Raw genomic sequence first — 23,221 nt, 5'->3', positions numbered from 1 at the left:
AAGCCCACAGATAAAAAGACAACAAAGACAAGTATGGATTGATGTTCAACAAATCCAGTCTTGCTCAGGTTTTCTTCTAAAACTCAGAAATAATTGACAATTTGCATTATGGACAAAATGTACTGTTTTCCTCCTCCTCGTTAATGGAGATCATAAATGTGTTTCAGTGGGAAATGCAGATTATTTGATGACTGTCCTGTGGCTCTTCTATCAAGTGCTGCTTATAAACCTGCAGTATCTATCCAGGAGCTGTGCCTAAAATTGGGACACCCACTTTTCCAGGAATAGTGCAAGGACATAAGCAAATACAGAGCTGGTTCTTAGGTATTCATACTTTAAATAAAAACCTAAATAAAACAGAGTGGGCTGGCAGAGAACAACTGACATTTCATGTAAAGAAAAGAACTTGAGGCAGGATTTTAAGGAATCCAGAGAGAGGATGACAAAGCTGAAACTTTTTCCATGAGATTGTGCAGGTCAAGAGTTGCAAGCCATGTGCAACTGTGGATTTATAGCTTCTTGTGGGACCAGCAGATAAATTTAATCATGGGAATGACTAAATAGAAGTTTCTGCCCCTTGGACAAAGCTGAATGATTCGAGTATGAGTCCAGTCAGTTCCTTTACAAGTGAGTCACAGCTCCCTTTTGCCTGAATTCCCAAATGTGGATAATAAAACAATTTACTAATCACAGCAACCATTTCTTGCCAATCTTTTAGTCATGCAGGCAGCTTAGATGAGCAGAAACCTCTCACCCTTGTGCCAAAAGCTGCTTTTAGGAGACACTGTGAGACTCCAGTGGTCTCACCTGGCACAGTATCCAGAGGAATGAGGGAAAAGTGGGGCTGTTGTTAGCTCCAATACCTCATAAAGTTCCTGTCTTCTCACAACAAAGCATTCTTGAATTGTTCCAAAATTCTCATTGCCTCCTGAAGAAGTTTGTGGTGCAGATTTTCTGATTTGCCTGGTTTACAGGTGCCTTAGTGACTGACAGAGGATCTTCCACTCCCAGCCAAGGAACTTTCTTGTTCAGGTACCCTCCTGCACCCCTCAATCACAGATTAGAAGATTTACCTATTACTGAAAATAGTCTTTCTTCCCATTTTTGGATTTGTACTCTTCACATGCAGAACCCAAAGCTGCCTCCAAAACTGCTCAGCTCTCATTGAAGATTTGTTTGGAGATTTTATTAAACTCACTGAAGGATTCCTTTCTGGAGCTGCTTGTGACTCACAGGTACGAGTGACTGAAACAAACCCTGCTTCCCAGGCAATTTTCAGTCTCTGGTTTTCATCACTAAAAGGGTTTCCAGAGACTTTTCTCTATTCCACAGCAACTCCCCTGCCCAGGGAAGATTTTGTATCCCTCCTGAGCTCAGTGCCTCAGCCCTGAAAAGCGCAACCATAATGAAAACCTGCACGGTGCAGGTGATGTACAAGGAACAGCTGATGAATATCCTTGTCTGGAACAAGAAGAAGAATGAACCAATGTTACATGAGATTTAATTCCTCTGCATTTATTAAGATATTCTCTCCTACTAACAAAAAATGTACCATCATCCCTAACACTGCTTCCTAAATTCTTGTGTCTGCAATAGGTTCTCCAGGTTCAAGTTCAGCATAGAAGCAATTTGATTTTAGTTTTAATGGAGATTATCATTACAAAAAAGACCATCTTAAAATATATGCACTACTGGGCAGGACAGCTGCTTAATGAAACAAAAAATCTTACCACAAGATGGATCAAATACTCTGGAAAAGGCTTCAGGCTGTTACATTTCTAATTCTTATCTTATATAAATATATAGGATCTAGTTAATATTTTTGGATGCATGCAGATGGCCATTATTGAGAAATTAATGTTTTTTTTAAACACCTTGCATTGCCTGTTTCTTCATGGTAAAGCAAATTTAATGACTGAAGTGGGAAGGAGGCTTTCAGTTGTCAGCAGGGCTGGCATTGCTAAAGGCACAGCTTTTCCTGTAATGACTGCAGCAACCCTGCAGATTCTGGGAATGTCAGAAAGAAGATATTAGTGAAGTAAACCATGAGATTCATGTTTTCTGAGACGTTAAAAATGTCTCCCACATGGAAAGAATTATTTGGGATTCCTTTATAGGAATTTTTTGGTACTTAAAGCTGGTTGAACAGCCAGAACATTCATGTTCCCTTTTAAAGTCAGTTGCAGATATTATGAAATTAATGCTAACAAAGACAGACATTACCCCTGACCTTGAAAGTCAGAATAAAATTATCAGAGTGTGTTTGGTGGTCTTTTAAGGAAACAATTTTGATGAGACTGTTGAAATGTGCCAAAATCCTGCAGTTTGTGTCCCCAGCCTGTCTGGGCACAGGCTCCTGCCCCAGCTGCACGACAGGACATTGATATACAGTGATATACATTGATATACAGTGCCAGGAGACAGCTCAGCATTCCTAAATTCATAAATAATCTGGGAAATGTCCAGTGGGGAACACAGAGCTCCTGGGGAGATCAGCTCTGCAGAGCCTCCCAACCTCTGCAGCATCACTGCCAGCTTTCCTCTGCTTTTGAATAACAGAAGCACCCCTGAAGGATAAAACCAGATTTTCTGATCCTTTCAGCTTAGGAAAATACAGTTAAACCCCCCTTGAAAATTCTGGGCTGTGCCTAGATGTGTTTTAATCAGATTTATGTAACAGGGGTGCATTAGCTGCCAGAGAGTCGCCACCATCCTGTCTCTAAATGAGTGTCAGGAGGACAGATCCTCCTTGTCAGCTGCTGTCACATCCAGCTTCCAGTGCCTGAGAGGTCACAGTTTAAAGTCCCAATAGTGTGGCAGCATTTTATATATCAGTGAACCAGATGGGGTTATTTTTCTCCCAAAGGTTATTGTTCACGCACTATAAAAATAATTCAAAAAAATAAAGTTAAAAAAAATCAGAACTGTGATTCAACCACCTACAAGCTCACTCAGAAGAGCCCTAAATTATCAGATGGGTCAAGGAGTAAATGTAAGAGTAAAAAAACTTTCAGCACACATCAGAAGGAAGAAAATTCAGTGTAAAAAGCAGAGATTAAGAATAGCAAAAAGCACTTTACTACACTTAAGAGCAAACCCCTCACGTCAATCCAACCTGTGAAAGGGTCACGAACTCAGAGATTTCAGAAATATGCATTTCAAGAGTGTTTCTATAAAAAGAAAACTAGCACATTTCTGTACTGCAAGTGCCATAAATTATTAATATTCAACACAACTCTCAAGCAAGTAACTCAGCCATTGAAAATAAACCACTGATGTTTAAGAATTCTATCAGAAATAAGCACTGAATGGGGCAGATTGAGTAGCCCTGGAGAAGATGGTGAGGTTATGGCAGAGGATATCAGTCCAAAATTCCAACTCCTCTGTGAAGAAGTGTTGCAGAGTCTCTGTAGCTCCCACAGAAAAACCTGTGTGTCCACACTGATGCACCTGGGTTGAAGATCTGACTTCATGAATTGGAATTAAATGTGTTTATACACAGGACTGAATAATTCCCACCATTAATTCCATTCAGAACCTGCCAAGCTGGAGACTGTGGAAAATCTGAGGGAGCCACTGGGCAGCTCCTTCCTGGAATTCACTGGGAATTAAAAACCAGCCCTACTTCCAACATTTTATCAGGAAAACACTTGGTGAGTGCATACTGTGGGGCCTCTTAGAAACAAAAGGCACCACAAAACCCCCAAAGAAGCAGGCAGAAAAGAGAAATTGGGATGTGTTAGATAAACCAGATCCCCTAAAGGAGCAGATCCCGCAGCTGTCCCGTGCCAGCTGTGCCCTGCTGGGGCTGGCACGGTTGGGGTGGATCTGCAATGTGCCACTACCAGGGGTTCTGTGTCTTTAGCAGCACTAATGTTTTGCATGCAATCAAGGCTGGCTGGGAAAGAATCAGCAGGAACTAATTAACAAGCAAAACAGGATGCAGAGCAGGGATATTGAGGAATTCAGCTGAAGGAGTTCAACACCTACGGAGCAATTCCTTTGAAAAAGATTCTGACAAAAGCTCAAACCAGTCAATCATTGGCTGTTTTTCCTGCTGTTCCTAATCTTCCTGGACATTTAATTCACCTCCTTTCTCAAAGCTAAAGGTGGTGATGTTATGCCTGGGAGCTCTAAGTACTGCAGATTCTAGCAAAGGTTTTGTCAATAAATATTTTAGAAGCAACGGCATTCTAGGAATATATTTTTGCATTTTGTAATATGTCCATGAACTGGCAATTGCTAATTTCCTTTTCAGTTAAATATACACAAAAGGCACCTGAAATGTCATGTTGTCTTAGTCCATATGGTATTTTTTATGTAAAACAAAAAAGCAGCTTGCTTTCAGGACAACTGACATTTTTCTTTAAAGAAAGCTTGGAAGTGCTGACAAGCCCCAACCACAACAGGACTGGAATTGTTTTATACATAACAAAGTTATAGCAAACATTCTTCTTGTTGTCCAGAAACCTACTTAATTGGGGGATGGAAATGTTTTATTTATAAACACAATAGAAATGCCATTTGCCAAGTACACTCACACCAGAAATAGCCTATGGAGAAAACCGACAAAATACCTGCTACAATTTTACAGTGTTCACCTCTCAGACAAGACCCTTCCAAATAAAACTGTGAACTAAAAGAATCCTTGTTTGTAAAGTCACTTTACAGTGCCTCTGTTCCACAATGACTTTTGTCCCTAAAAGGATTAAAAACCAACTGAATCATCAGGAAATAAGCACATGTTATTTGTCAAATTATGTGTATTACTGCAGAAAGTTTAAGCCATATTTAAGAGCCTTGCTGCAAAGCGGCCCAGAATAAAGCAAATATTAAATTTTGTCACTCGGATGATTTTTAAATTAATTCCCTCTCATGGTACAATTACTTTTAGAAGCCACATCACCATCTCTGAAACGCCTCATTACAAAGTGAAACCACCTTCTGTTAATGACAGTACCTTGGACAAATTTCCCCCTCCCACGTTGACAGGAAGCTCTTTGAAAAGTTAAGCCACAATTAAGCATCACTTGGGATCTATTCTGATCCTTTCTAACTAAATTTTATCAGACTTCTCCTTTTCAGTGCATTTTACAGGGTTTGACAGGAGAATATGGAGGTACTTGGATTTAGAGAGAGCAAAGCCACGGAGGAATAATGTCAGCAGGGTAGTTTTGCTGGGTCTGGAAGCTGTGAAAATTCAGTGATGGTCTGATTTTCTCTATGCAAAGGAGATGTTCTAAGAAACCTCCAACTTTGTCCTGCTCTGACTTTGCCCCCGAATTCAATTCCATTTTGCAACACCAAACAGGCAGCAATAAAAGCACCGTACCCTGTTCTGGTTTCATGGAGTATTTTCTAGAATTTCAGGCTTGGGTCTGTGGGAGTGTGGGTGTGCACAAGCCCAAATTATTCACAAATCCCAGAGAAACTCTTCCAAGGAATGGAACTGCCACCCTCTCCTTCCTTCCTTCCTCTGCCTCCTCCCCATCTTAAACTTAATCTAACTTAAGCTTTGATAACCTTAAGCTTATAGAATGTGAGAACTATCTTTTTTTTTTATTCTAAAACTCACTGGGTTTTGGGATTGAATCCCAGTTACTTTTGTTTATTCAGTACTCTGAATTACAGGAAGCAACTCCTCAGCTGATGAAGGTTTAGTGTATCTCTCATGCTCTGAAGATGATGGGTAACTTCCTGAACAGCAACTCATCCTGCTGGGCTGTTTTTGACAAGGAAAACTGACAATACAGTGATTTTCTAACTAATATTTCCAAGTTTTCAAAGCTGTTACTACAGATTTCCTTTTTTCTGCTTATTTTTATGAACACAGTTTCATAGAGTTTCTTGATACAAAGCCATGTTGCATGAAATCCTCCCACTTCTGGAAGGAACTTCTCCATCAGCAGCTTTTAATGCACAAAGATCTGACCAAGGTACACAAACTCAGTGTGTGTCATACATGTATAAAACCTGAAACTCTCCAAAATGAGCTGTTTACCTGTAACTTCCAGTTTGTCACCAGTGACTTCAGCTTTCAGATAAATCCTTCCTCTCTTCTCTGTGTGGTCCATACCACAGAGGCTCGGGACGTTTATCACACATTGCTTGTGAACGTTCATATCACAGGCTGTGGATATAAAAATGGTTTAGATGCCCATGAGAAGCTAAATATTGTGTGAAAATTAATTAAAAGTGAAAATTAAGACTAAATGTTTAATTATTGGCAAGACTTTCAGATTACAGCCGCCTGGTTTTCAACCAAACGCCGCAGCTGGTTTCCATCTTGCAATACTTTCTGTAGAGGGTTAATACAACAGAAAATAAAAGAATCTACTTCAGAAAGCCAAACACATCATTAATGAAGTGCAAGGGGAAAAAAAAGTGAAAATGGAATAAAGACTTGCTGGGAACATGACTAAGAAAACACAGCATTCATGGCAGCAATGAAGGGAGGCAGGTTTAATTGATCATTAGGTTTTGCTAGTGGGACTCTTCCATGACAAATTAAACACAAGGAAAATACTAGACCTTGACTACAAACTGAACTGAAATCCCAGTCTTTGAGAGTGTATTCACCCAGACAGTCCAAAAAGAGGCTTTCTCAAAATTGCCACGACAAAAGCTCTTCAGCCACATCAAGCTGAATACACCGTGTTCTCAGCAGAAGAGGTGATTTTCATTAGTAACTTATTACAGTACTGAAATATCCACTTGAAATATACCAGGACTATAAATAGCTGACATTTGAAATGGTATTTTCCAGAGAAACGAAGTAAGAAGCTGTTATCCAGGGCTTCCACTTCCTTTCTAGAACAGCCCTTTGGCAGCAGAAGGAAAACTTCACTCACTGTCACATTTCATGCCCTGGTGCAGGAGCCCGTAGAGCAGCGACCCACAATGGTCACAAAAGGTGGGGCTCCCGTAGGTGTGGATCTTGAACTTGTGCTTGCTTCTGGGATCCTGCAGGGAAAAACAGACACAGAGGCTAAGTCATAAAAGATAAGTTGACACACCTTTAATTTATTAGTTCAAATACCAAAAGCTTTCCAGCTCTGCGAATTTTCCTGCAGCACAATACATATCAGTGTGCAGCTTGTTCACAGCCTTGCAGCGGTACCTGCACTGGCACAGGCACATTGCCCTCAGTTCCCAATTCTCCTTTTTATGGTGCTGTAAGAAAAAATGTGTCTGCTCAGGCCTGTTCCCATGATTTATGGACACTAAAATTCATTTACTGACTGCTCACCTACATAAAGTTGAACAGCAATGTTCTGTGGCTGAAGACTCACAGACTGATTAGAGTGTTATTGTCACTGCTCTGAAATGTGACACAAAATACAGCAGGAGAACTGGGAAGGAACTGTTCATGGGCTAATCTGAAATACGGTCCAATGACTGTAAAATCAGGATTTTACAGATGGGATCATCTTGAAATGCTGCAACTTTATAATCTCTATTGTTGTAAATGAAAGGGAACGAATTCTAACTTGGCACATGGTAAATATTTTACAAAGACTGCTGTTCCCATCTGATTTTTGAGTAGAGAAACTTAAGGGTGAGGACATTTTAAGGCTGCCAGCGGCTTGGAAATGTTTCCTAATTTAGATCCAGTGAAAGGGAATACACCCAAATCACTTAAACATTTGACACATCCAAAGACATCTTGTGTTTCTGTCAGAGTAAGGGTCCCCTCTGGAAAACCAGGAGGAAGAAACCACATCTTCCATATGTTCACCCATGTCAGGCTCACTGCAGAGCTCCAGATGTGCAATGCCAAAACAAACATGGTGATGGCCCTGTCCTGTGCACACCTTCTTTATCCTCAAATCCTTTATAACCCCTCCCTGCTCCAGCTGCATTTCATCCCTGCACAGCCTAGGGCAGAAACTGGGGAGAGCAGTAACTCTTCATTAAAAACCACACTGGGGTTTGAAATCCATCCTTGCTAACACTCTTTTCAGAAAGACCATGGAAATTGTGAAATGCCAGGTTTAAAACACCCTCAATGAAAACACAACTGCAAAACGAGACATTAAAATGTTTCCCTTCTGTCTACATTTTGTATTATACCTTTATATTGGGTAAGAACTGTTAAATTGTCTTATAAATGTACTGGTTTAAAAAATTTACCTGCCAATCAAAGCTTTCCAAAAAATCAAAAGGAAAGCCCAGCATGTTACTCAAAATGGAAAAGCTGCTGACTCTTCCCTTAAAATGAAAAGATCTCTCTAATATAAGTGCTTTCTGAAGAAATTTGGGAGCTTTGATCAGTAATTCTCACAAAAAATATGATGATGAGAAGGCAAACCTTTGCCTTCAAATTTTACTGTTTTGCCACATTAACCTTTGTGAAGGTTGTTAGTGTTTTGGTAGCCTTCTTCATGTGAATTCATTTTGATTCTATGTTTTGCAGTGAATATGTAACCACTACTTTTCATTGTATGGAAAGAAATCATAGAGCACCCAGGATAACAAGTAAAGACTTCACCTTACAAATTCAAATTGAAACTATTTCAGTAATTCTGCTCGTTGTACAGCCTGAGACATGAAATGCAAACTGCTACCAAGTGTATTTATTTTGTAAACACAGTGAACCTCAATGGAGTGACAGCCAGGGCTCCAGAGAACATCTGTTTCATTATTTATTAAAGGCACAGCAACGGGGCTGGTGGCTCAGGGTCATGGGAACGTGGCTGTGCAGAAGGGTTCTCTGGTGGCTCGGTGTCTATGTGCCTTCCAAACAATTTAAACCACGGTTGGGAAGCCAGTTCTTCCCTAAATTGTTTTGTTTAGGTGGCAAAAGGGGACTTATTGCCTTATAAATATCTACACTAAAATGTGGCTCTGGTAAGACCTCTGTGGCTGAGAAGGACAAAAGCCACAGCTCCTAAGAATGACACTGAATAAACAGAGTTTTAAAGTTGTGTTTGACATCTGGCATAAGTGGTATTTATGTGTATAAAGTAATGCTATAGAGGGGAAGGAAATGATTACAGTCTCTGTCGATTAAATGCACTGAACCCGTGAATTAGACTGAAATTATGGAACACTGCCAAATAATTTCATTCCAAACTATGGAAAATTATTATAGTCAATGCCTACAGAATACATTGAACCTGCATATTACACTGAAATTATGGAACACTGCCAAATAATTTCATTCCAAACAATGGAATGTGCATATAATTAAGTTAAGCAGGGGTGTGTGTAGTTTAAAAATGTTGTGACATGTAAGGACAACTGTTCTGCACTCACTGAAAACCAACACAAGTGAGGGCTCATGCCTGACTACAAAGCTCTGTGTGGCTACAAAATCCCAGGAAAAGCATTCTTAGAAAACAACCAAAACCAGCCACATGAATAAATAAATAAATCAAATTGGATCAAACTTTGGAGCTGGCCTTGTAGGAGTCAATGTATATAATTCTAATCAGTGTTTGCTTTCTATACTGAACCTTAGTTTTCTATCCTTGTGTGAAAATTCTTACTGTGGGGCCTTTCAAATCAACAATTGGATTTGAATCAGATTTTGTAAGAAGCAAATATGTCCTATTTTAGCTGTTATTGTATATGCACACACACAGTCATTCATAACAAGAAGAGGACAATGGAAAATAATACCAAAACTGCTCCTGAACTGGACACTTTGGAGGAAATCTCTCTTTTAAGATCCCTTTAATAGAATGTCCAAAACAATATCTAAAGTCTGCCAAGTAAGAGAGTACACTCTTAAGCAGTGTTTTATCCTATTTTCTGCTTCAATCTCATGCTTTTTTGGGGTTTCTTTTGGTAAACTGAAGTGTAGAACATATTGTTATTTAGGAAGAAAGTCCAAGACCATCTAGAGAAAGCCAAGAGATCACTATCCACCCATACAGACGATAAAAGTTTTCATCTTATTCCCATATTTGCAAGGATTTCTCATGCACTTAGAACTACCCTTGAATCTACACCTTTATACATTGCAAGCTGTAATTATTTATATTAACAGCAATTATCAGTTGTTAATAAGGACTCATACTTCCCAGTGTTAAGTATGCATTAATGAACTTATGTGCATCATAGAGGAGATCACGTTTAGAATTATTTTTGGGCTAAATTATGGAACCAAAGAAAAGCTCCTGTAAATTTTCTTCAAATATCCCCTTTTCATCAATGTAAACTTTCAGTAACTCCCAAAGCAGAGCTGGCAGCCCCATTTTGTAGTAAACACAGGGAGCCAAGCCAGGATCTGACAGATGAACTGCCAAATAATGGCTGCTATTTGCAAGAGAATTGAACTTTGCATTAAACTTGGCATAGATTAATTGTGAAACTCTAAAGGGAAAACCTACTTCTGTTTCCAAAATCCATCAAAGTTATGAGGGGGGAAAGTGGCAACAGGAAAGCAATGGGGAAGCACTTGTTCAGCAGTGATGGATGATGTGCTCTATTGAAATTCGTGTTATTTCTGTGCTAAAAAGTGAATTCTCTGCTATGTTAAGACAGTCCTCCATTTTTGTAAGTACAACTAAATGCAATACAGTGTAATTAAATGGGATAAAAACTTCTGGGCAATTGATATCACAGACTTTTAGATATTTTTCTTTGAAAAACCTTTGAATTGGCAAAATTTTAGTTGTGTATTTGCATTCTTTCTAATAGACTGAGGTTTCAGCACCTGCAATGACACACATGGGGTAGCATCCCTATAAAGATACACCCCACACAGCTCTGCAGAAATCAGAGTATTATTTATTCTGCTAAGATGTAGCAGATGTGATTGCAGAGGGGAGCAGCCACAGAGGGAGGGATCCACCAGAAGAGTGTTTTACACACCAGCACCAGGTGGAACTACTGAAAAAAAACCTGAAAGTGGAGCAGAAACAAAATAAATAATGACTTTGCAGAAATTACTTTCCCAGACAGCTCTGGATGTGCTCAGAGGGGTTCAGCCAGGAATCCTGCCACACTCCAGCAGAGGGAACCAGAAGAACACGGAGGCATCTCCCCAAACCCCACACATTTTTCCATCTATCAACCACCACTGAGCTACATCCTGCCCCCCTGCCACCATCCCTGCCTTCTTCCTTTGTTTAGCACAAATGAAGCCATTTCCTTTATTGAACAGCAATGGAAAGCACCCCTCTGTGAGAAATCATTCCATAATTTCTGTGGCTCTTAGGCGGGGGTGTGCAATAATTGCAAGCGCATGGTTAACCAGCAGCACATGTCAAACTGTGCCTCAACACAACACAAAACAGCTTATGAGCATTACAGCTCAGAATTCTTTCTAAAAGCTCCCTTTTGATCGGAATTTTATTCCCCCCGATAGCAACACTGAACCTGCTATAATTTTGCAGGCATTAGATCACCACGTAGCCTTTGATTTTAAATCACACAGACCCCACTTTGTGCACCAGTGCAGGTTTTCCATCCCATTATTGTTTGTGAGGCCTTTCCATGGGAGGCAGCAGCTGTGTCAGCAGGCCCAGGATCCCTGCCCTGCGCTGAGCCCGGCGTGGGCAGCACGAGAGGGAGGTTCTGGCCCTCTGGCCCTCAGCTGAGACCCCTGGGACAGAGCTGTTCCTTCAAACACCGATTTGAAGGGCAGAGCTGCCCCAGCCCTGGGCCCAGCACAGCCAGGACCTGGAGCTGCTGCACAGAGCCCACAGGAGGCCGTGGAGATGCTCCAAGGGCTGGAGCCCCTCTGGAGCCAGGCTGGGAGAGCTGGGAGTGTTCACCTGGAGAAGAAGAGGCTCTGGAGACACCTCAGAGCCCCTTCCAGAACACAAAAGGAACCCAGGAGAGCAGGAGAGGGACTGGGGACAAGGGCTTGAAGGGACAGGACACAGGGAATGGCTTCCACTGCCAGAGGGCAGGGTTAGGTGGGATATTGGGCAGGAATTGTTCCCTGGGAGGGTGAGAGGCCCTGGCACAGGGTGCCCAGAGCAGCTGGGGCTGCCCCTGGATCCCTGGAGTGCCCAAGGCCCTTTGGAGCTTGGAGCAGCTGGGACAGTGGAAAATGTCCCTGCCATGGCAGGGGTGGCACTGGATGAGCTTTAAGGTCCCTTCCAACCCCAACCATTCTGTGATTCTGTGACCTGTCAGTGCCAGAGCCTGGGCTGGTGATTAAGGTGTGAGGAAAAAGGACCATTCTCAGTCATTAATGCCAACACATGAATGCTAACAAGGTGTTAGGCAGGAGATAAGTCTAACTTATTAAAAATTGCCTATGGTTGGTGAAAGGATTTTTTCCCCGTAACAGAATTGCTATTTTTGTGATCATTAAAAAGCAGAAAATACAAAAGTGCAAGTGTAAAAACATTTTTGGAGAAACAGATAATTATATTTTCCATTACAAAAACACCTTAACGGAGTTTCTGCAGATGAGCTGTGAGGCCCTCAGCTTGTATCAGGGCCTACTACAACAAAGAACAATTTTGTGTAAAGAAATGCAAATGTACCAAATTTTCCATTTTGTATTTTCATAACAGAACCAGAAGATTATTCTTCATCCCCAGTCAAACTTCCATATATTTGTAGTTAGATTTAAAAGGTGCACAGGAAAAAAACCCAACAAAACAAAAAAAAAAGCTTAAAATTTTCAAACTACTTCACTTAGACAAAAGATAAAAGTAATTCCTGAATGTCAGTAGCACAAATTTTGGTGTTTGTGTTTCTGCTGAAAACAGGGATGACAATATATTCCACATATGCAAAACAACTTACAAATTGTTATAAGAGATAGGAGGTCACTGTTCCTATTTACCAACAGAAAAGCCCAGAAGGACTGGCAGGTGTTTTAATACACATCTTTTAACCATTCCCTGCTGTGACACCACCACTGAATCCCACATCTTTCTATGTTCCCCCCTCCAAATCCTCATAAGTATGGATCTGCTGCAGCAGATCGATGAAACCACTGCAATTTGTACTGCACATACTTCCCTTAAAACAGCTTTAACTTCCCCCAGCGAATACCAAGTTAATAAAACATATTTGAGAATATATTTGAGCGTGGTTTTCTCTGTACAGAGCCAAATCCTACATTCAGCCCACGCTGTCCTCAGGCGAATTTCCCTCTCAGTTCTGAAGGTCTCCAGCTTTTCTAAACACCTTCCCAGCAGTGACTTCAGCATCCAGGATCCTGCTCAGATGCCACACCTGAGACACCTTCTTCTGTTTGTTATTTATTTTTGCACTGAGCAAACAAAAATATTCATTGGTGATTTGCTCTGCCTCCTAATTTAAGAAAACAGCTTCAGCTTTGAAGCTGCAAGAGCCAAGGAGCCAGATGCTTCTACTGGAAATAACTTCCAGGGCTTAAAATATGGCTTCTGTCATCAGAGCTCAGGAGCAAGGAAGAGGAAAAAGTCCTGGTTTAACTGGTCACCAGCTTTGCTCTTCCCTGGCTGAGTGAGACTGGGAGCAAAGAGAATGTGAGACTCTTGGGAATGATTAAGATAATACAATTTTTTAATATAAAATGTACAAGTGCTTAAAGCTCATTTGATATTTTCCCTCTCTGAGCTGCAGCGCAGAAAAGTTTTATTGCATTCAGAAAAGTGCAATAAAAGATCAGACTTTGAAATCAGACTTGTACTGCCTCAAAATCAAAAATATCCCAGAAGGGCTGAGGCTGGTTGGGATCTCTGAGACTCCTCTGCTCAAACTGGGCTCTAAGTGGGAAAAATGAGGGTTTGGTTCATGGGGTTAATCCTCCCCAGCTGCCAGACACTTCAGAGCTCCAAATCCACCTGCCAAGCACCCAAATAAATCCCCAGGCTGGCACACCAAGAGCTTCTTCCTGCAGTGGAGGAGGACAGGGATGGCATGAGTGTGCTTTCCTACTTGGTGAGAAATTACACCCAGGCTCTTTCCAGGAATCTACCTCCAGGCAGAATGAGAGGTTTGGAGTGACTCAAAGGAATAATGGAGAAAGAATTCATTCATTCAATCCTCTGACACCTGCAGGATGGGAAACCTGAACATACTGGGAGGTGTTCAGAGCATAAATGGAGTTGTATTCAACTCTACAGTAACACTGTAAGGTACTGGTGGGGTAGGGAAACAGAGAAAAAGCAAAAATAGCAAAAATACAGGTGGTTTAACCTTTGCAAACCCTGCTGTGCCTCTGCCAGACCTGCACGAGCGCCTGAAAGCAGCTGCAGGACAGCAAGTTCAAAATCCAGCCTATTCTTCCCTGGGTTTGAGGCTTGGGATGACATTCAGAAAGGAAGGATGAGTCTTAAGTGCTGTAGAAGTCTTTTATTACTCTAAATGACACCCCAGCCAAAAACGACAACAAAAATCTCTTTTCCTGTTGTGTTACCAAGACCACTTTCTCTCTTTACTGCTCTAAGGAGAATTAAGAAAGTACACAAACAGAAAAAAACCCTCTCTTTAAAGAAAATTGAAATTTTTCAATCAGCTGTCTCTTCTCTGTAATTGTATAGAAGAACATAACGTGAACACAGTGCAAAATGATTCAAAGGCAGATTTTTCAGTCCCCTCCTGGAATTCACAGTAAATTATTATTTTTAATTAGAAGAAACAGGTGGTCATTGAATCAACTGATTTTGATTGCTGCCTTTTGTTCATGTTCTTGTATAGAATAGAACTGATTGAGTTGGCAAAGGGAGAAAGAAGATCTGCATGACTGTGCTCCCAGGGATTTGTAATTTCCTAATTACTAGAAAGACACATAAATCCGGAAGGGACTCGGTGTTTACTGGGTTTTTTTTTTTTCCTTCATTATTTTTTAATGAAGAAACTGCAGTATAATTACAGAAAGTGCACAAACGAAAGATCCTGTTAGAAAATGATTCACAACTAGGAGAAATGGAGAGTTTGTGTCAGATACAACTCACTCTCGTGTTATTGTGTACAAATCATTTCAATAAAGATGAAATCCAGGGATCCGGATTCAGAAGGAGTACTAGAAAGCCAAAGACAGTCTGTATATGTCTTGATTAAACCCCCTCATTTATTAGCTTTATAATTTTGTAATTTGTTAATTAATTTGTTGAATACAGATACACTTTTCAGCACAGAGCACCCTTTGCACCTTGAATATATATTACAAAATACAGGTTAAACTGATCAGAAGCAGGAAGTAATTTTAATAAATTCCTGCTGTATAGAGGAGTATTGCTATTTCTCCATAGGTACAATATGGTGAATTGTCCAATATTCCAAATTACAGTGGAGTTTCTATGCTTTTCAATGGATCTGCAATGGGATTGGGTGCAGTGATAAAGGACTTAACTGTGTAACATCAGGTTGCATGAAAATTATTCCATATTAATATACTTCTGTACAATAATTTCTCATCCCTTCTTAAATATTTCAGTATGTTTGAGTACAAGACCTTCCCATCAGTTCTTAAATATTTCATTACTGGCCAACTTGCTCATGATAGAGATGATAAAACTTTTTCCTCATTATCCTCAGCCAGAGCTCATATCATTCCCTTAAACAGAAAAGGAAAGGAGGTAAAGGCTGAAAACCAATATCATCTAAAATGCCCCATTTCCCTGCAAAAATGGTGACCCTGAGGGCAGAGGAATCAGTTCAAACAATTCAACATGTGCTGGAGCTGGAACGCTGCTCCTACAGGGAATTGCATGAACGTTGATCCAAGAATTCAGGGGGAAATGGGATTGGCTCCAGCCACCCTTTAGGAAGCAATCACAGCCCTAAATGAAGTTCACTGTTGGTAAATTAAAACTTCAGAGTCTTTGTGACCCTGAACTTCCTGACCGCAGCCAATGGCAAAACCAAACGAAACTCCAGCTTTTATTTGTAAAGCCAAACCTGCCCTGGGCTACTCCTCTCTCAGGTGGTTCGAATGAAGTTTTTTACAATTGTTAAGTGATAAATTCAAGCCCAGAATCCAGAGCTGAATTGCCAAAAAACATCCCAGAGCGCGGTGGGAGCGGCGCTGTGAGCGCGGGTAAGGAATGCAGCTCGCTGAGCTGCTGCCTTTGCCTCTGAGCTGATTCAATATGCAAGGCCCTGAATAATAACTGGTTTACATTTCCCACTCCTCCTCCGTTTTCCCCTCTAAAATGGTGAAGAACCCACCAATTTATAGAGGCACACCTTACTTGTTCTCACTAAACCCTTACCCACCTATTTACATCGCTCCTTCTCTTCTTCCCACCTCCCACAGCAGCAGCTGCACGCTCCAGCAGATTTCCAAGAAAAGACATTTTTATGTCTGGGTGCATTGCTACCAAACAGGAACATGCAGCATCCATATATACACCAGCACATGGTCCAAAAGCTGAAGCTAACCCCACTAACTGCTGCACAGATTTGTTTGTGGAAACTGAGTGCTGCAGGAGGGTGTTCCCTGCACAGTGAGAAGGAAATCCAAGGAGAAGTTGGTCTGTCCCAGGGAATTACACAGAATCAGGGAACATCCCGTGAGACACTCCCCAGAGCTCTGCTTTTCTCCTTTACCTTCATTTCAAGTTAAGAACTGGCACATGCATGGCTATTTCTCTGGACAGACTCCACTGGAATCCTGCACTGATGTTTCACAGCAGGTATCACATCCCTGTCAATCACATATAAGCTAATAAATACATTTTAAAATTTTCCTGCCCTTTACAAAATGACCCATCTGTTTATTCTGGTACAATGGCAAAATAGTACTGAACTGAGGGGAAAAAAGCAAAGAAGGCAGAAACAGTGATTTTTGAAAAGTCTGAGAAATTTTTGGTTCAGAATCAGTCAGAATTTCACAACTCAACAGCTCCCTCACAGAAGAACCTGTGGGGTGGCCTGCTGCTTTCCATTTGACAAACTTTATTAGACAGACATGAATCTGAAACACCCGAGCAAATTGCCTTCAAAGTTACTCACTGAATAATTCATTTTTTGCCTGATATTTTATACATTGGTTAAGCACCAAAATAAAGGCAGGAGGGAGGGTAAAATATGCATAATTTAAACCCCCATGTCTCCGTTCTGTTCTGCATCTCAGCTCTGTGTTTTCAGGGGTATGAACGTTACCACCTATAAACCAGGCAGAATTTTGTCCTCCAGAGACAAAAATTCCATGAGTGATCTCTACCTACAAATCCCATCAATGATTGAAGGATTTGATTCAAATATGTTTATCTCCAAATCTACAGCTCAGTGTGAAAAACGCTGCTCTCAATAAATCATAGCCATGATCACACCATGGGAGATGCTCAGGCACAGAGTCCTTGGATGGTCTTTTACATTGTATAACCACTCAAACACTATTTATTTCTGCATGGAACAGATGTTTTTCCATATGTCTAAATAACCCTTCTTCAGAAAAGTAACTCAAGCACATTAAATTTTGCAGACCAAGAAATATAGACATCAGACTCAGTGGTATTTATAGAACAGTTGGGATCTTTTCTATAAGGAAGTCAGTATTTCTCTTTGTAAAAAGTCACTAATCCTACTCCTCTGTATAAAACATAAATAAGCAGCTGAGAGTGAATGTGCAAGATGCTCTGACATGCTTTAGCACTCAGATCCTGACCTTACAATGGCAGAGATCCCAGCCAAGCTGTCTGGCCCATAACATTTTTCCATGCCAATGTAGCAGTTGCTATTTATCAGCCAATTAAAAATTCACTAAACAATATTGGAACTGGGAAAAAAAGTTACCAGTGCCCAGTAAAACCCCTGAAAGAAGGATGGGCTTTTAGCACAGGCTCCTGATCTGCCAGTATTTGGCAGCTTTGTGTTTTAAAGCCAAAATTCAATGCCACCCTCAGGGAGGAAAGTGTTTCACTGGGACCACAGTTGAGGGCACACTCAGATTAAAAACAAGAACTGACACAAATCTGTCCCTTGAGTCAAATTTGACCCTTTTCAGGTTTTCTAATCAAAAATCTGAACACAATAAGGACTGTTTAATTACATCAGAGGAGTGCAGGGAGCTCTGGAAGGATTTCCTCAGGGCTGCCATCGCTGCATTGCTCCGAAGGCTGGATGAATCTGAACTGCTTCACAGCATCAGGAAAAGTCCTCACAGCATTTAGCAATGAATTATAATGAAATCTATAAATATTTAATGTCTGGAAATTAACTCTGCCCTCTTCAAAGGGAGGAAGAAAAAAGGAAATACAGAAAGCCTTCCCCAAACCATTTAGTAACATGGCAACTTCCTTCCCCAGCTATTTCAAGTCTGCCCATCCCAAAACCAATCCATGGACACAAATTTTAGTAATAAGCATTTTTCCTTCTCCTTCTTTAATGAGGGTGTTTTTCTCAAGGCTGTTGATGCTAAAGGAGCTTCCCAGATTACACTGAAGGCTCTGAGTTTGGAAGAAAGCCTGCACAGAAGCGTTTTGCTGGCACAGTGCTCCCAACAAAGGGAAGGGAAAGGATTTCTACTTTTTATTTCTCAGAAATCACTTTGTGGGTAAGAAGATCCCTCAGAGGAGCCTCTGATGATGAAGATCTCACTGCAGAAAACACTGCAGTGTTCACCTACACCAGGACACCATGAACCTCTATAAATACCTTGCTCTCCTCGTTACTGTGAACAGAAACTAAAAACCACAGCCAAACTCTCCAAGAATCCTCGTCTGTGACACCAACTATAACAGTTCTTCATTTTACAGGTCAAGTAAGACTCTTCAGCACACATTCCTCTTTCCTCCTCCTCCTCCTTGGCCTGAGAGCTCCCAGCCAGTGCAAATTTATGGTGTCCTAAATGCTGCTGTGCCTGTCATCCATCATTGCTAAAGTTCACCCTCTTGAGTGCTGCCAGGTCTGTTTTATCTAGAAAACGCATTTGCAAGAGCAACAGACAAAAAAAATAAAAATAAAAATAATACATAAAAAGCTTTAATTTAATAAATAAATAGCTTTTTTTGTTCTCTTTGCAAAAAAGGGGGGAAATTGTGTTATTTTGGCTCTATCCTCATTTCACAAAATTCAGTCAGCAAACACATATCGGGAGTCCCTGCAATGACAACGGTAATTACAACTGTAATTAATTTGCCAACACGAGGTTGGACACTGCTGGTTGCATCATTTATCATTCACATTCAGCCTTTAGCTGGGCACTCTGCAGGCTGATATTGCCACAGAGGAAATAAAAAATTGGAAAGATCTTATGTTCTATTCATAAAAGGTATTCCAGGGCAATGTTTATCAGGATTACAGCAGGCACCCAGGAAAATTGCTTGCACGGATGGCAGCAGAGTAAGGGCATTATTCCTCATCTGCAAGTAATGTCATTTTTTAAAAGAAGAAGAAAAGAAACCGTTTTTCCTCTATAATACCAATCTACAGATTAACAGAGGCTTATTCTAGCACTGCCAGCTAAGCCTTTGTAAGGCTGCATCAAAAACAATTATTAAAATTAATCCCAGGTACAAGCGGAATTGCATAATAATAATCCTGCTGAAAGAAAAATCTGCTATGATAAACACGTAGAAAACTGACATGAAGAGCAAAGAAAACACCTTTGGAAGCCAGTTTTGGCAACACTGGTCAGGTGCTGGGCCTGTAGGACCACATGGACATCACTGGTGGCATCCAGGTGTCCGTCCTTCCTTCTGTGGTGGCCACTTTGGCAACAATCTGGACATCCACAGCTGATCAAGAAGCAGCTGGAGGTGTTTTTTTTAGTTGGAGATTAAACTAAATATAAAATCCTGGGAGAAAAATGCTTCCATGATTGACTGCTCTCTGTGCATAAGATAGAAAAACCTAAATGCAAAGCAAATATTAATGAAGGAGCAGTCAGAAATTACAACTTCAGGGGTCCTGAAGAAAATTCACTTCATCACAGAAAATGTGTCCTCACCATTACATGAGGCAAACCCAAGGAAACAATAATGTGTGCCCTCCAGATGAACTTTCACATTTCAGAGACAACCAATGGCTTCACATAATACTTTTACAATGTGTATAATCTAAGTTATTAGATAGCAACATAATGCAATTAGCATGACAAAGCTTAATACTAATATAAATCCTTCTGTTACAGCTTATATTGAGAATTTAATACTCAGGAAAAAATCTGTTCATTGTTCCTCACTGGGCCTTTGGTTTTTATAAAAATTAATTAATTGATGGATTTTAAGTTTGCACGAAATGCTTCATCTGTCCCAATAAACCAAAGATGAGCTGCATCAAGCAGATATAGTATTTTACTGCATTTTATTCCCTGTGCTGCACAGGGATCAGGGGTTTTGCACAACAAAGCTGCAATCATGGTACAAAATGTACTGAAGTGTCTGACCAGAAAGGACAGGGGAAATCCATGAACTTCAGCAGGTGGAGAGCACAGAACACACAAAGGTGTAGGGCTAAGCTTCATGTGACTGCTGCATTTCCACTCAGATTTAGGGCATCTCCATTAAATTCATGGAGGGGCTGTGCAAACAAAACAATACCCAGTACAAAGATATCTTTTTTCTTTTTAAATTCAGATAAAATCAACATCTCAACCTCTTTCCCACATTTTGGACGTTCCTGTTTGCTCACGATCATACCTGAGTGTTAAGGCAGCTTAGATTTTTATTAGAGTTCTCTCCACTGCCCTTTTTTGAGATTTATGGCGAGCTTTAATGCCCTGAAACAGTGGCAGGGACAGTGACAAAGCACTTCTCTGCTCCAGAGGCTCTGCCTTTGCAGGTGCCTTTGGAATGTGATGGATTTTTGAAGCCAAAAGTGGTCGCTGACTTTGCACCTCCCACCCTTGGGATTAATTCCAGACAAATAATGCGGGACGTGAGCTATGGAACGGCAAACCTCAGTTCAGCCACGAGGCAGAAATCATCCATTCTACAAGCAGGGATCCTGCCCCACAAATGAGGATTATTCTGGCTGCACTGCAGGGCTGGAGCTGCTGAGAACGAGCTGCTCAACCATTTCCTGCAAATGAGTCGCTGAGGAAGGAAAGGCCACGCTCTGGAGATCTTTGACTCCAATCTGAGAATTTGTAACAGCCTTCATCACAAGGAAATGAATTTATCTGGTACCAGAAACATCACCAACCCCCAGTAATTCAGCATTTCTGCTGCATCCAGAGCAGCAGCAATCCCCATCTCAGTGTGCGTTTGGGAGGAGCAAGAGTCTGACCCACCTTGACGTGGACTTACTCTGACATGTAATCAAAGCCAAATCCAACCCAATTCCCAGGCCAGACAGACTTTTACTGCACCTGTGCCAATTATTATTGTTGTGCCTTAAGTTTCTCCCCCAGCACTGCAACAGACTTTGACTTAATATTAAACAACCTGCCCTGGGTTACTGTGAGCAAGGTGACAAAAGTCCAAACCAAAAGAAATCCCACAGCTGATTGTGATCGACTGCATCTGGCACAGAAATCTATAAAAATGCATTATTTAAGAAAAAAATAAATTGTAGCCCAGAAATAAGATCAGTTCAAGCTGAAACAAAAATGTAGTTTCATAATAAATATCAGTTAGAAAAGTCAGATTAAATTTGCAGTAAGATGAAACATGGTTGTAACATTAAAAAAAAGTAATGATAATGTTAAGTATTTAGAAAATCATATTAGCTCCCCTAAACTAAACATGGTTTTAGAAGTGGTTGAAACAAATGTGTCTCTATGAACCACTGTAACTTTTAGTCCCAAATTCACCAATTTTCTTTAAATTCATTCACTGCCTTCTCGCCTTGCCCACAGTTTCTGCCATTACCTTTGTGCCTGGCTCATCAATCACAGGATCAGAGACTGGCACCTCTCTCCTTCCATTCATCACTTCCCCATTTGCCTTCAGCACTCAGCATCATTAATTTATCAAGTCTCATTCCATTCAACTCCCACGGCTACTTTAAGTGTGACAGAGCATGGTCTTGTGCTATTATTTTTATTTTTTTACATATTTCCTGTCAGGCAAAACAAATGAGGCTACTCTGCAGCAGGAACACGACATCAAGAGCAAAGCTGTTATCAGAGCTTAATAGAAGTTTAAGTACATGAAGTATAAACACAGCTCTATGCTGTACTATTATTGTTATTATTGTTATTAATGGGGAAGCACCTGAAAGAAGCACAGAATTTTCCCTATACAGGCAGGCACGCTCTCATCTCTGTATTATGTGAAAGATCTGTAAATGCTCTATTAAAGCATTTAGACATGTTTTATTACCACAGCAACAACATTTTTTTTCAATAAGTTCTTCAGAAAAAGAGTAAATTTTCAGCCTGTCAACCAGCAAAATAAATTGTCCAACAGAAAACAGCACCAGTCAGTTCAGCACAATCCAGTTAAGTTATTAGTCAATGCCAGACACGGTGGAAATCTTCCCCACAGAGTGATCTGGGCAGCCTCAAAGGTCACAGCAAACCTGGGTTCTGACATGCCACATCAGATTCCCACAGCAGAGGCTGTACCAGCATAGCCAGGGGCTTTTTTGGGATGATTTTGCAGTTAACCGCTGTTCTAGACCCTCAAAAATAAATTTAAAAAATGCAAAATAAAGGTCCACCACCTTCTTTTTTTTCAAATCAATAACAAAATAATTCTATTTGGAAGGCACCAAGCTATTTCCCAGAGATTTTACATTATGCAACTGACAGTCCTCTACCAGCAAACCAGTCCATACCTATGACTAAGAGAAAGAATTACAACAGGTTTGATCAAATATGACATTTACCGGTGCAGCAACCACCACTGAGCCACTTATTTCACAGATAAATACAAATGCTGTGAGTCACATTTTCTCCTCCTTATTATTTTTTGTATGACACTGCATTATAGATTAGAAAGAAAAAACACCTGAGGTCTCACCCTGCAAAAAGAACAATTCCCAAGCGCTCCATAAATAAAGCTCAAGCACTTTTTGTGATGGAGAGATATTAATTTGAAGTCCCACATCTGTGCACTTTTTTTTTCCCAATTATATGTGACACAGTTCCATTACTGCACTCCAGCTCCAGCAGTGCTTTGGCTGGGCCCCACTGTCTGCCTGTGATCCATGGGTGGTGAGAGAGGTTAATAAAATACAGATTTAAAGCTCTACAAGTGACTTTATCTGAGCACTTGGCTGATCATTTTTCCTCTGCCTACCAGCCACTCCATCAATACCTTCACATGACTTCTGCTCCAGGTGCAGCTCAACCTTCTGAGTGAACAATTTCATGTTTTCAGTTTGGCTTTTGTAGGTTTATCAGCACTCACTATCAGCACAGATATGTTAAAGTGTCTCTTAAAATATTCAACCTTGTGGGACTTAACTTCTTAATATGCCACAGTTG

General features: G+C 40.7%; 1 protein-coding gene across 2 annotated transcripts in view; it reads right to left on the bottom strand.

Annotated features, from left to right (window-relative positions):
- The window catches only part of PRKCA (protein kinase C alpha), a 135,244-nt gene that overhangs the window by 38,452 nt on the left and 73,571 nt on the right, over positions 1–23,221 (bottom strand). For both annotated transcript variants that reach the window (XM_015645435.3, XM_015645436.1), the window contains exons 4-5: positions 6,852–6,963; positions 6,002–6,130 (exon numbers count right to left, since the gene is read on the bottom strand). In XM_015645435.3, the coding sequence (XP_015500921.1) occupies positions 6,002–6,130; positions 6,852–6,963 (241 nt within the window). The remainder of the gene's footprint in view (positions 1–6,001; positions 6,131–6,851; positions 6,964–23,221) is intronic.

This window comes from Parus major, chromosome 18 (genome assembly GCF_001522545.3).
Source record: "Parus major isolate Abel chromosome 18, Parus_major1.1, whole genome shotgun sequence".
Classification (NCBI taxonomy): Eukaryota; Metazoa; Chordata; class Aves; order Passeriformes; family Paridae; genus Parus; species Parus major.
Note: the sequence above shows the minus strand (reverse complement) of the source record. Positions and strands in the feature narration are given on the sequence as shown.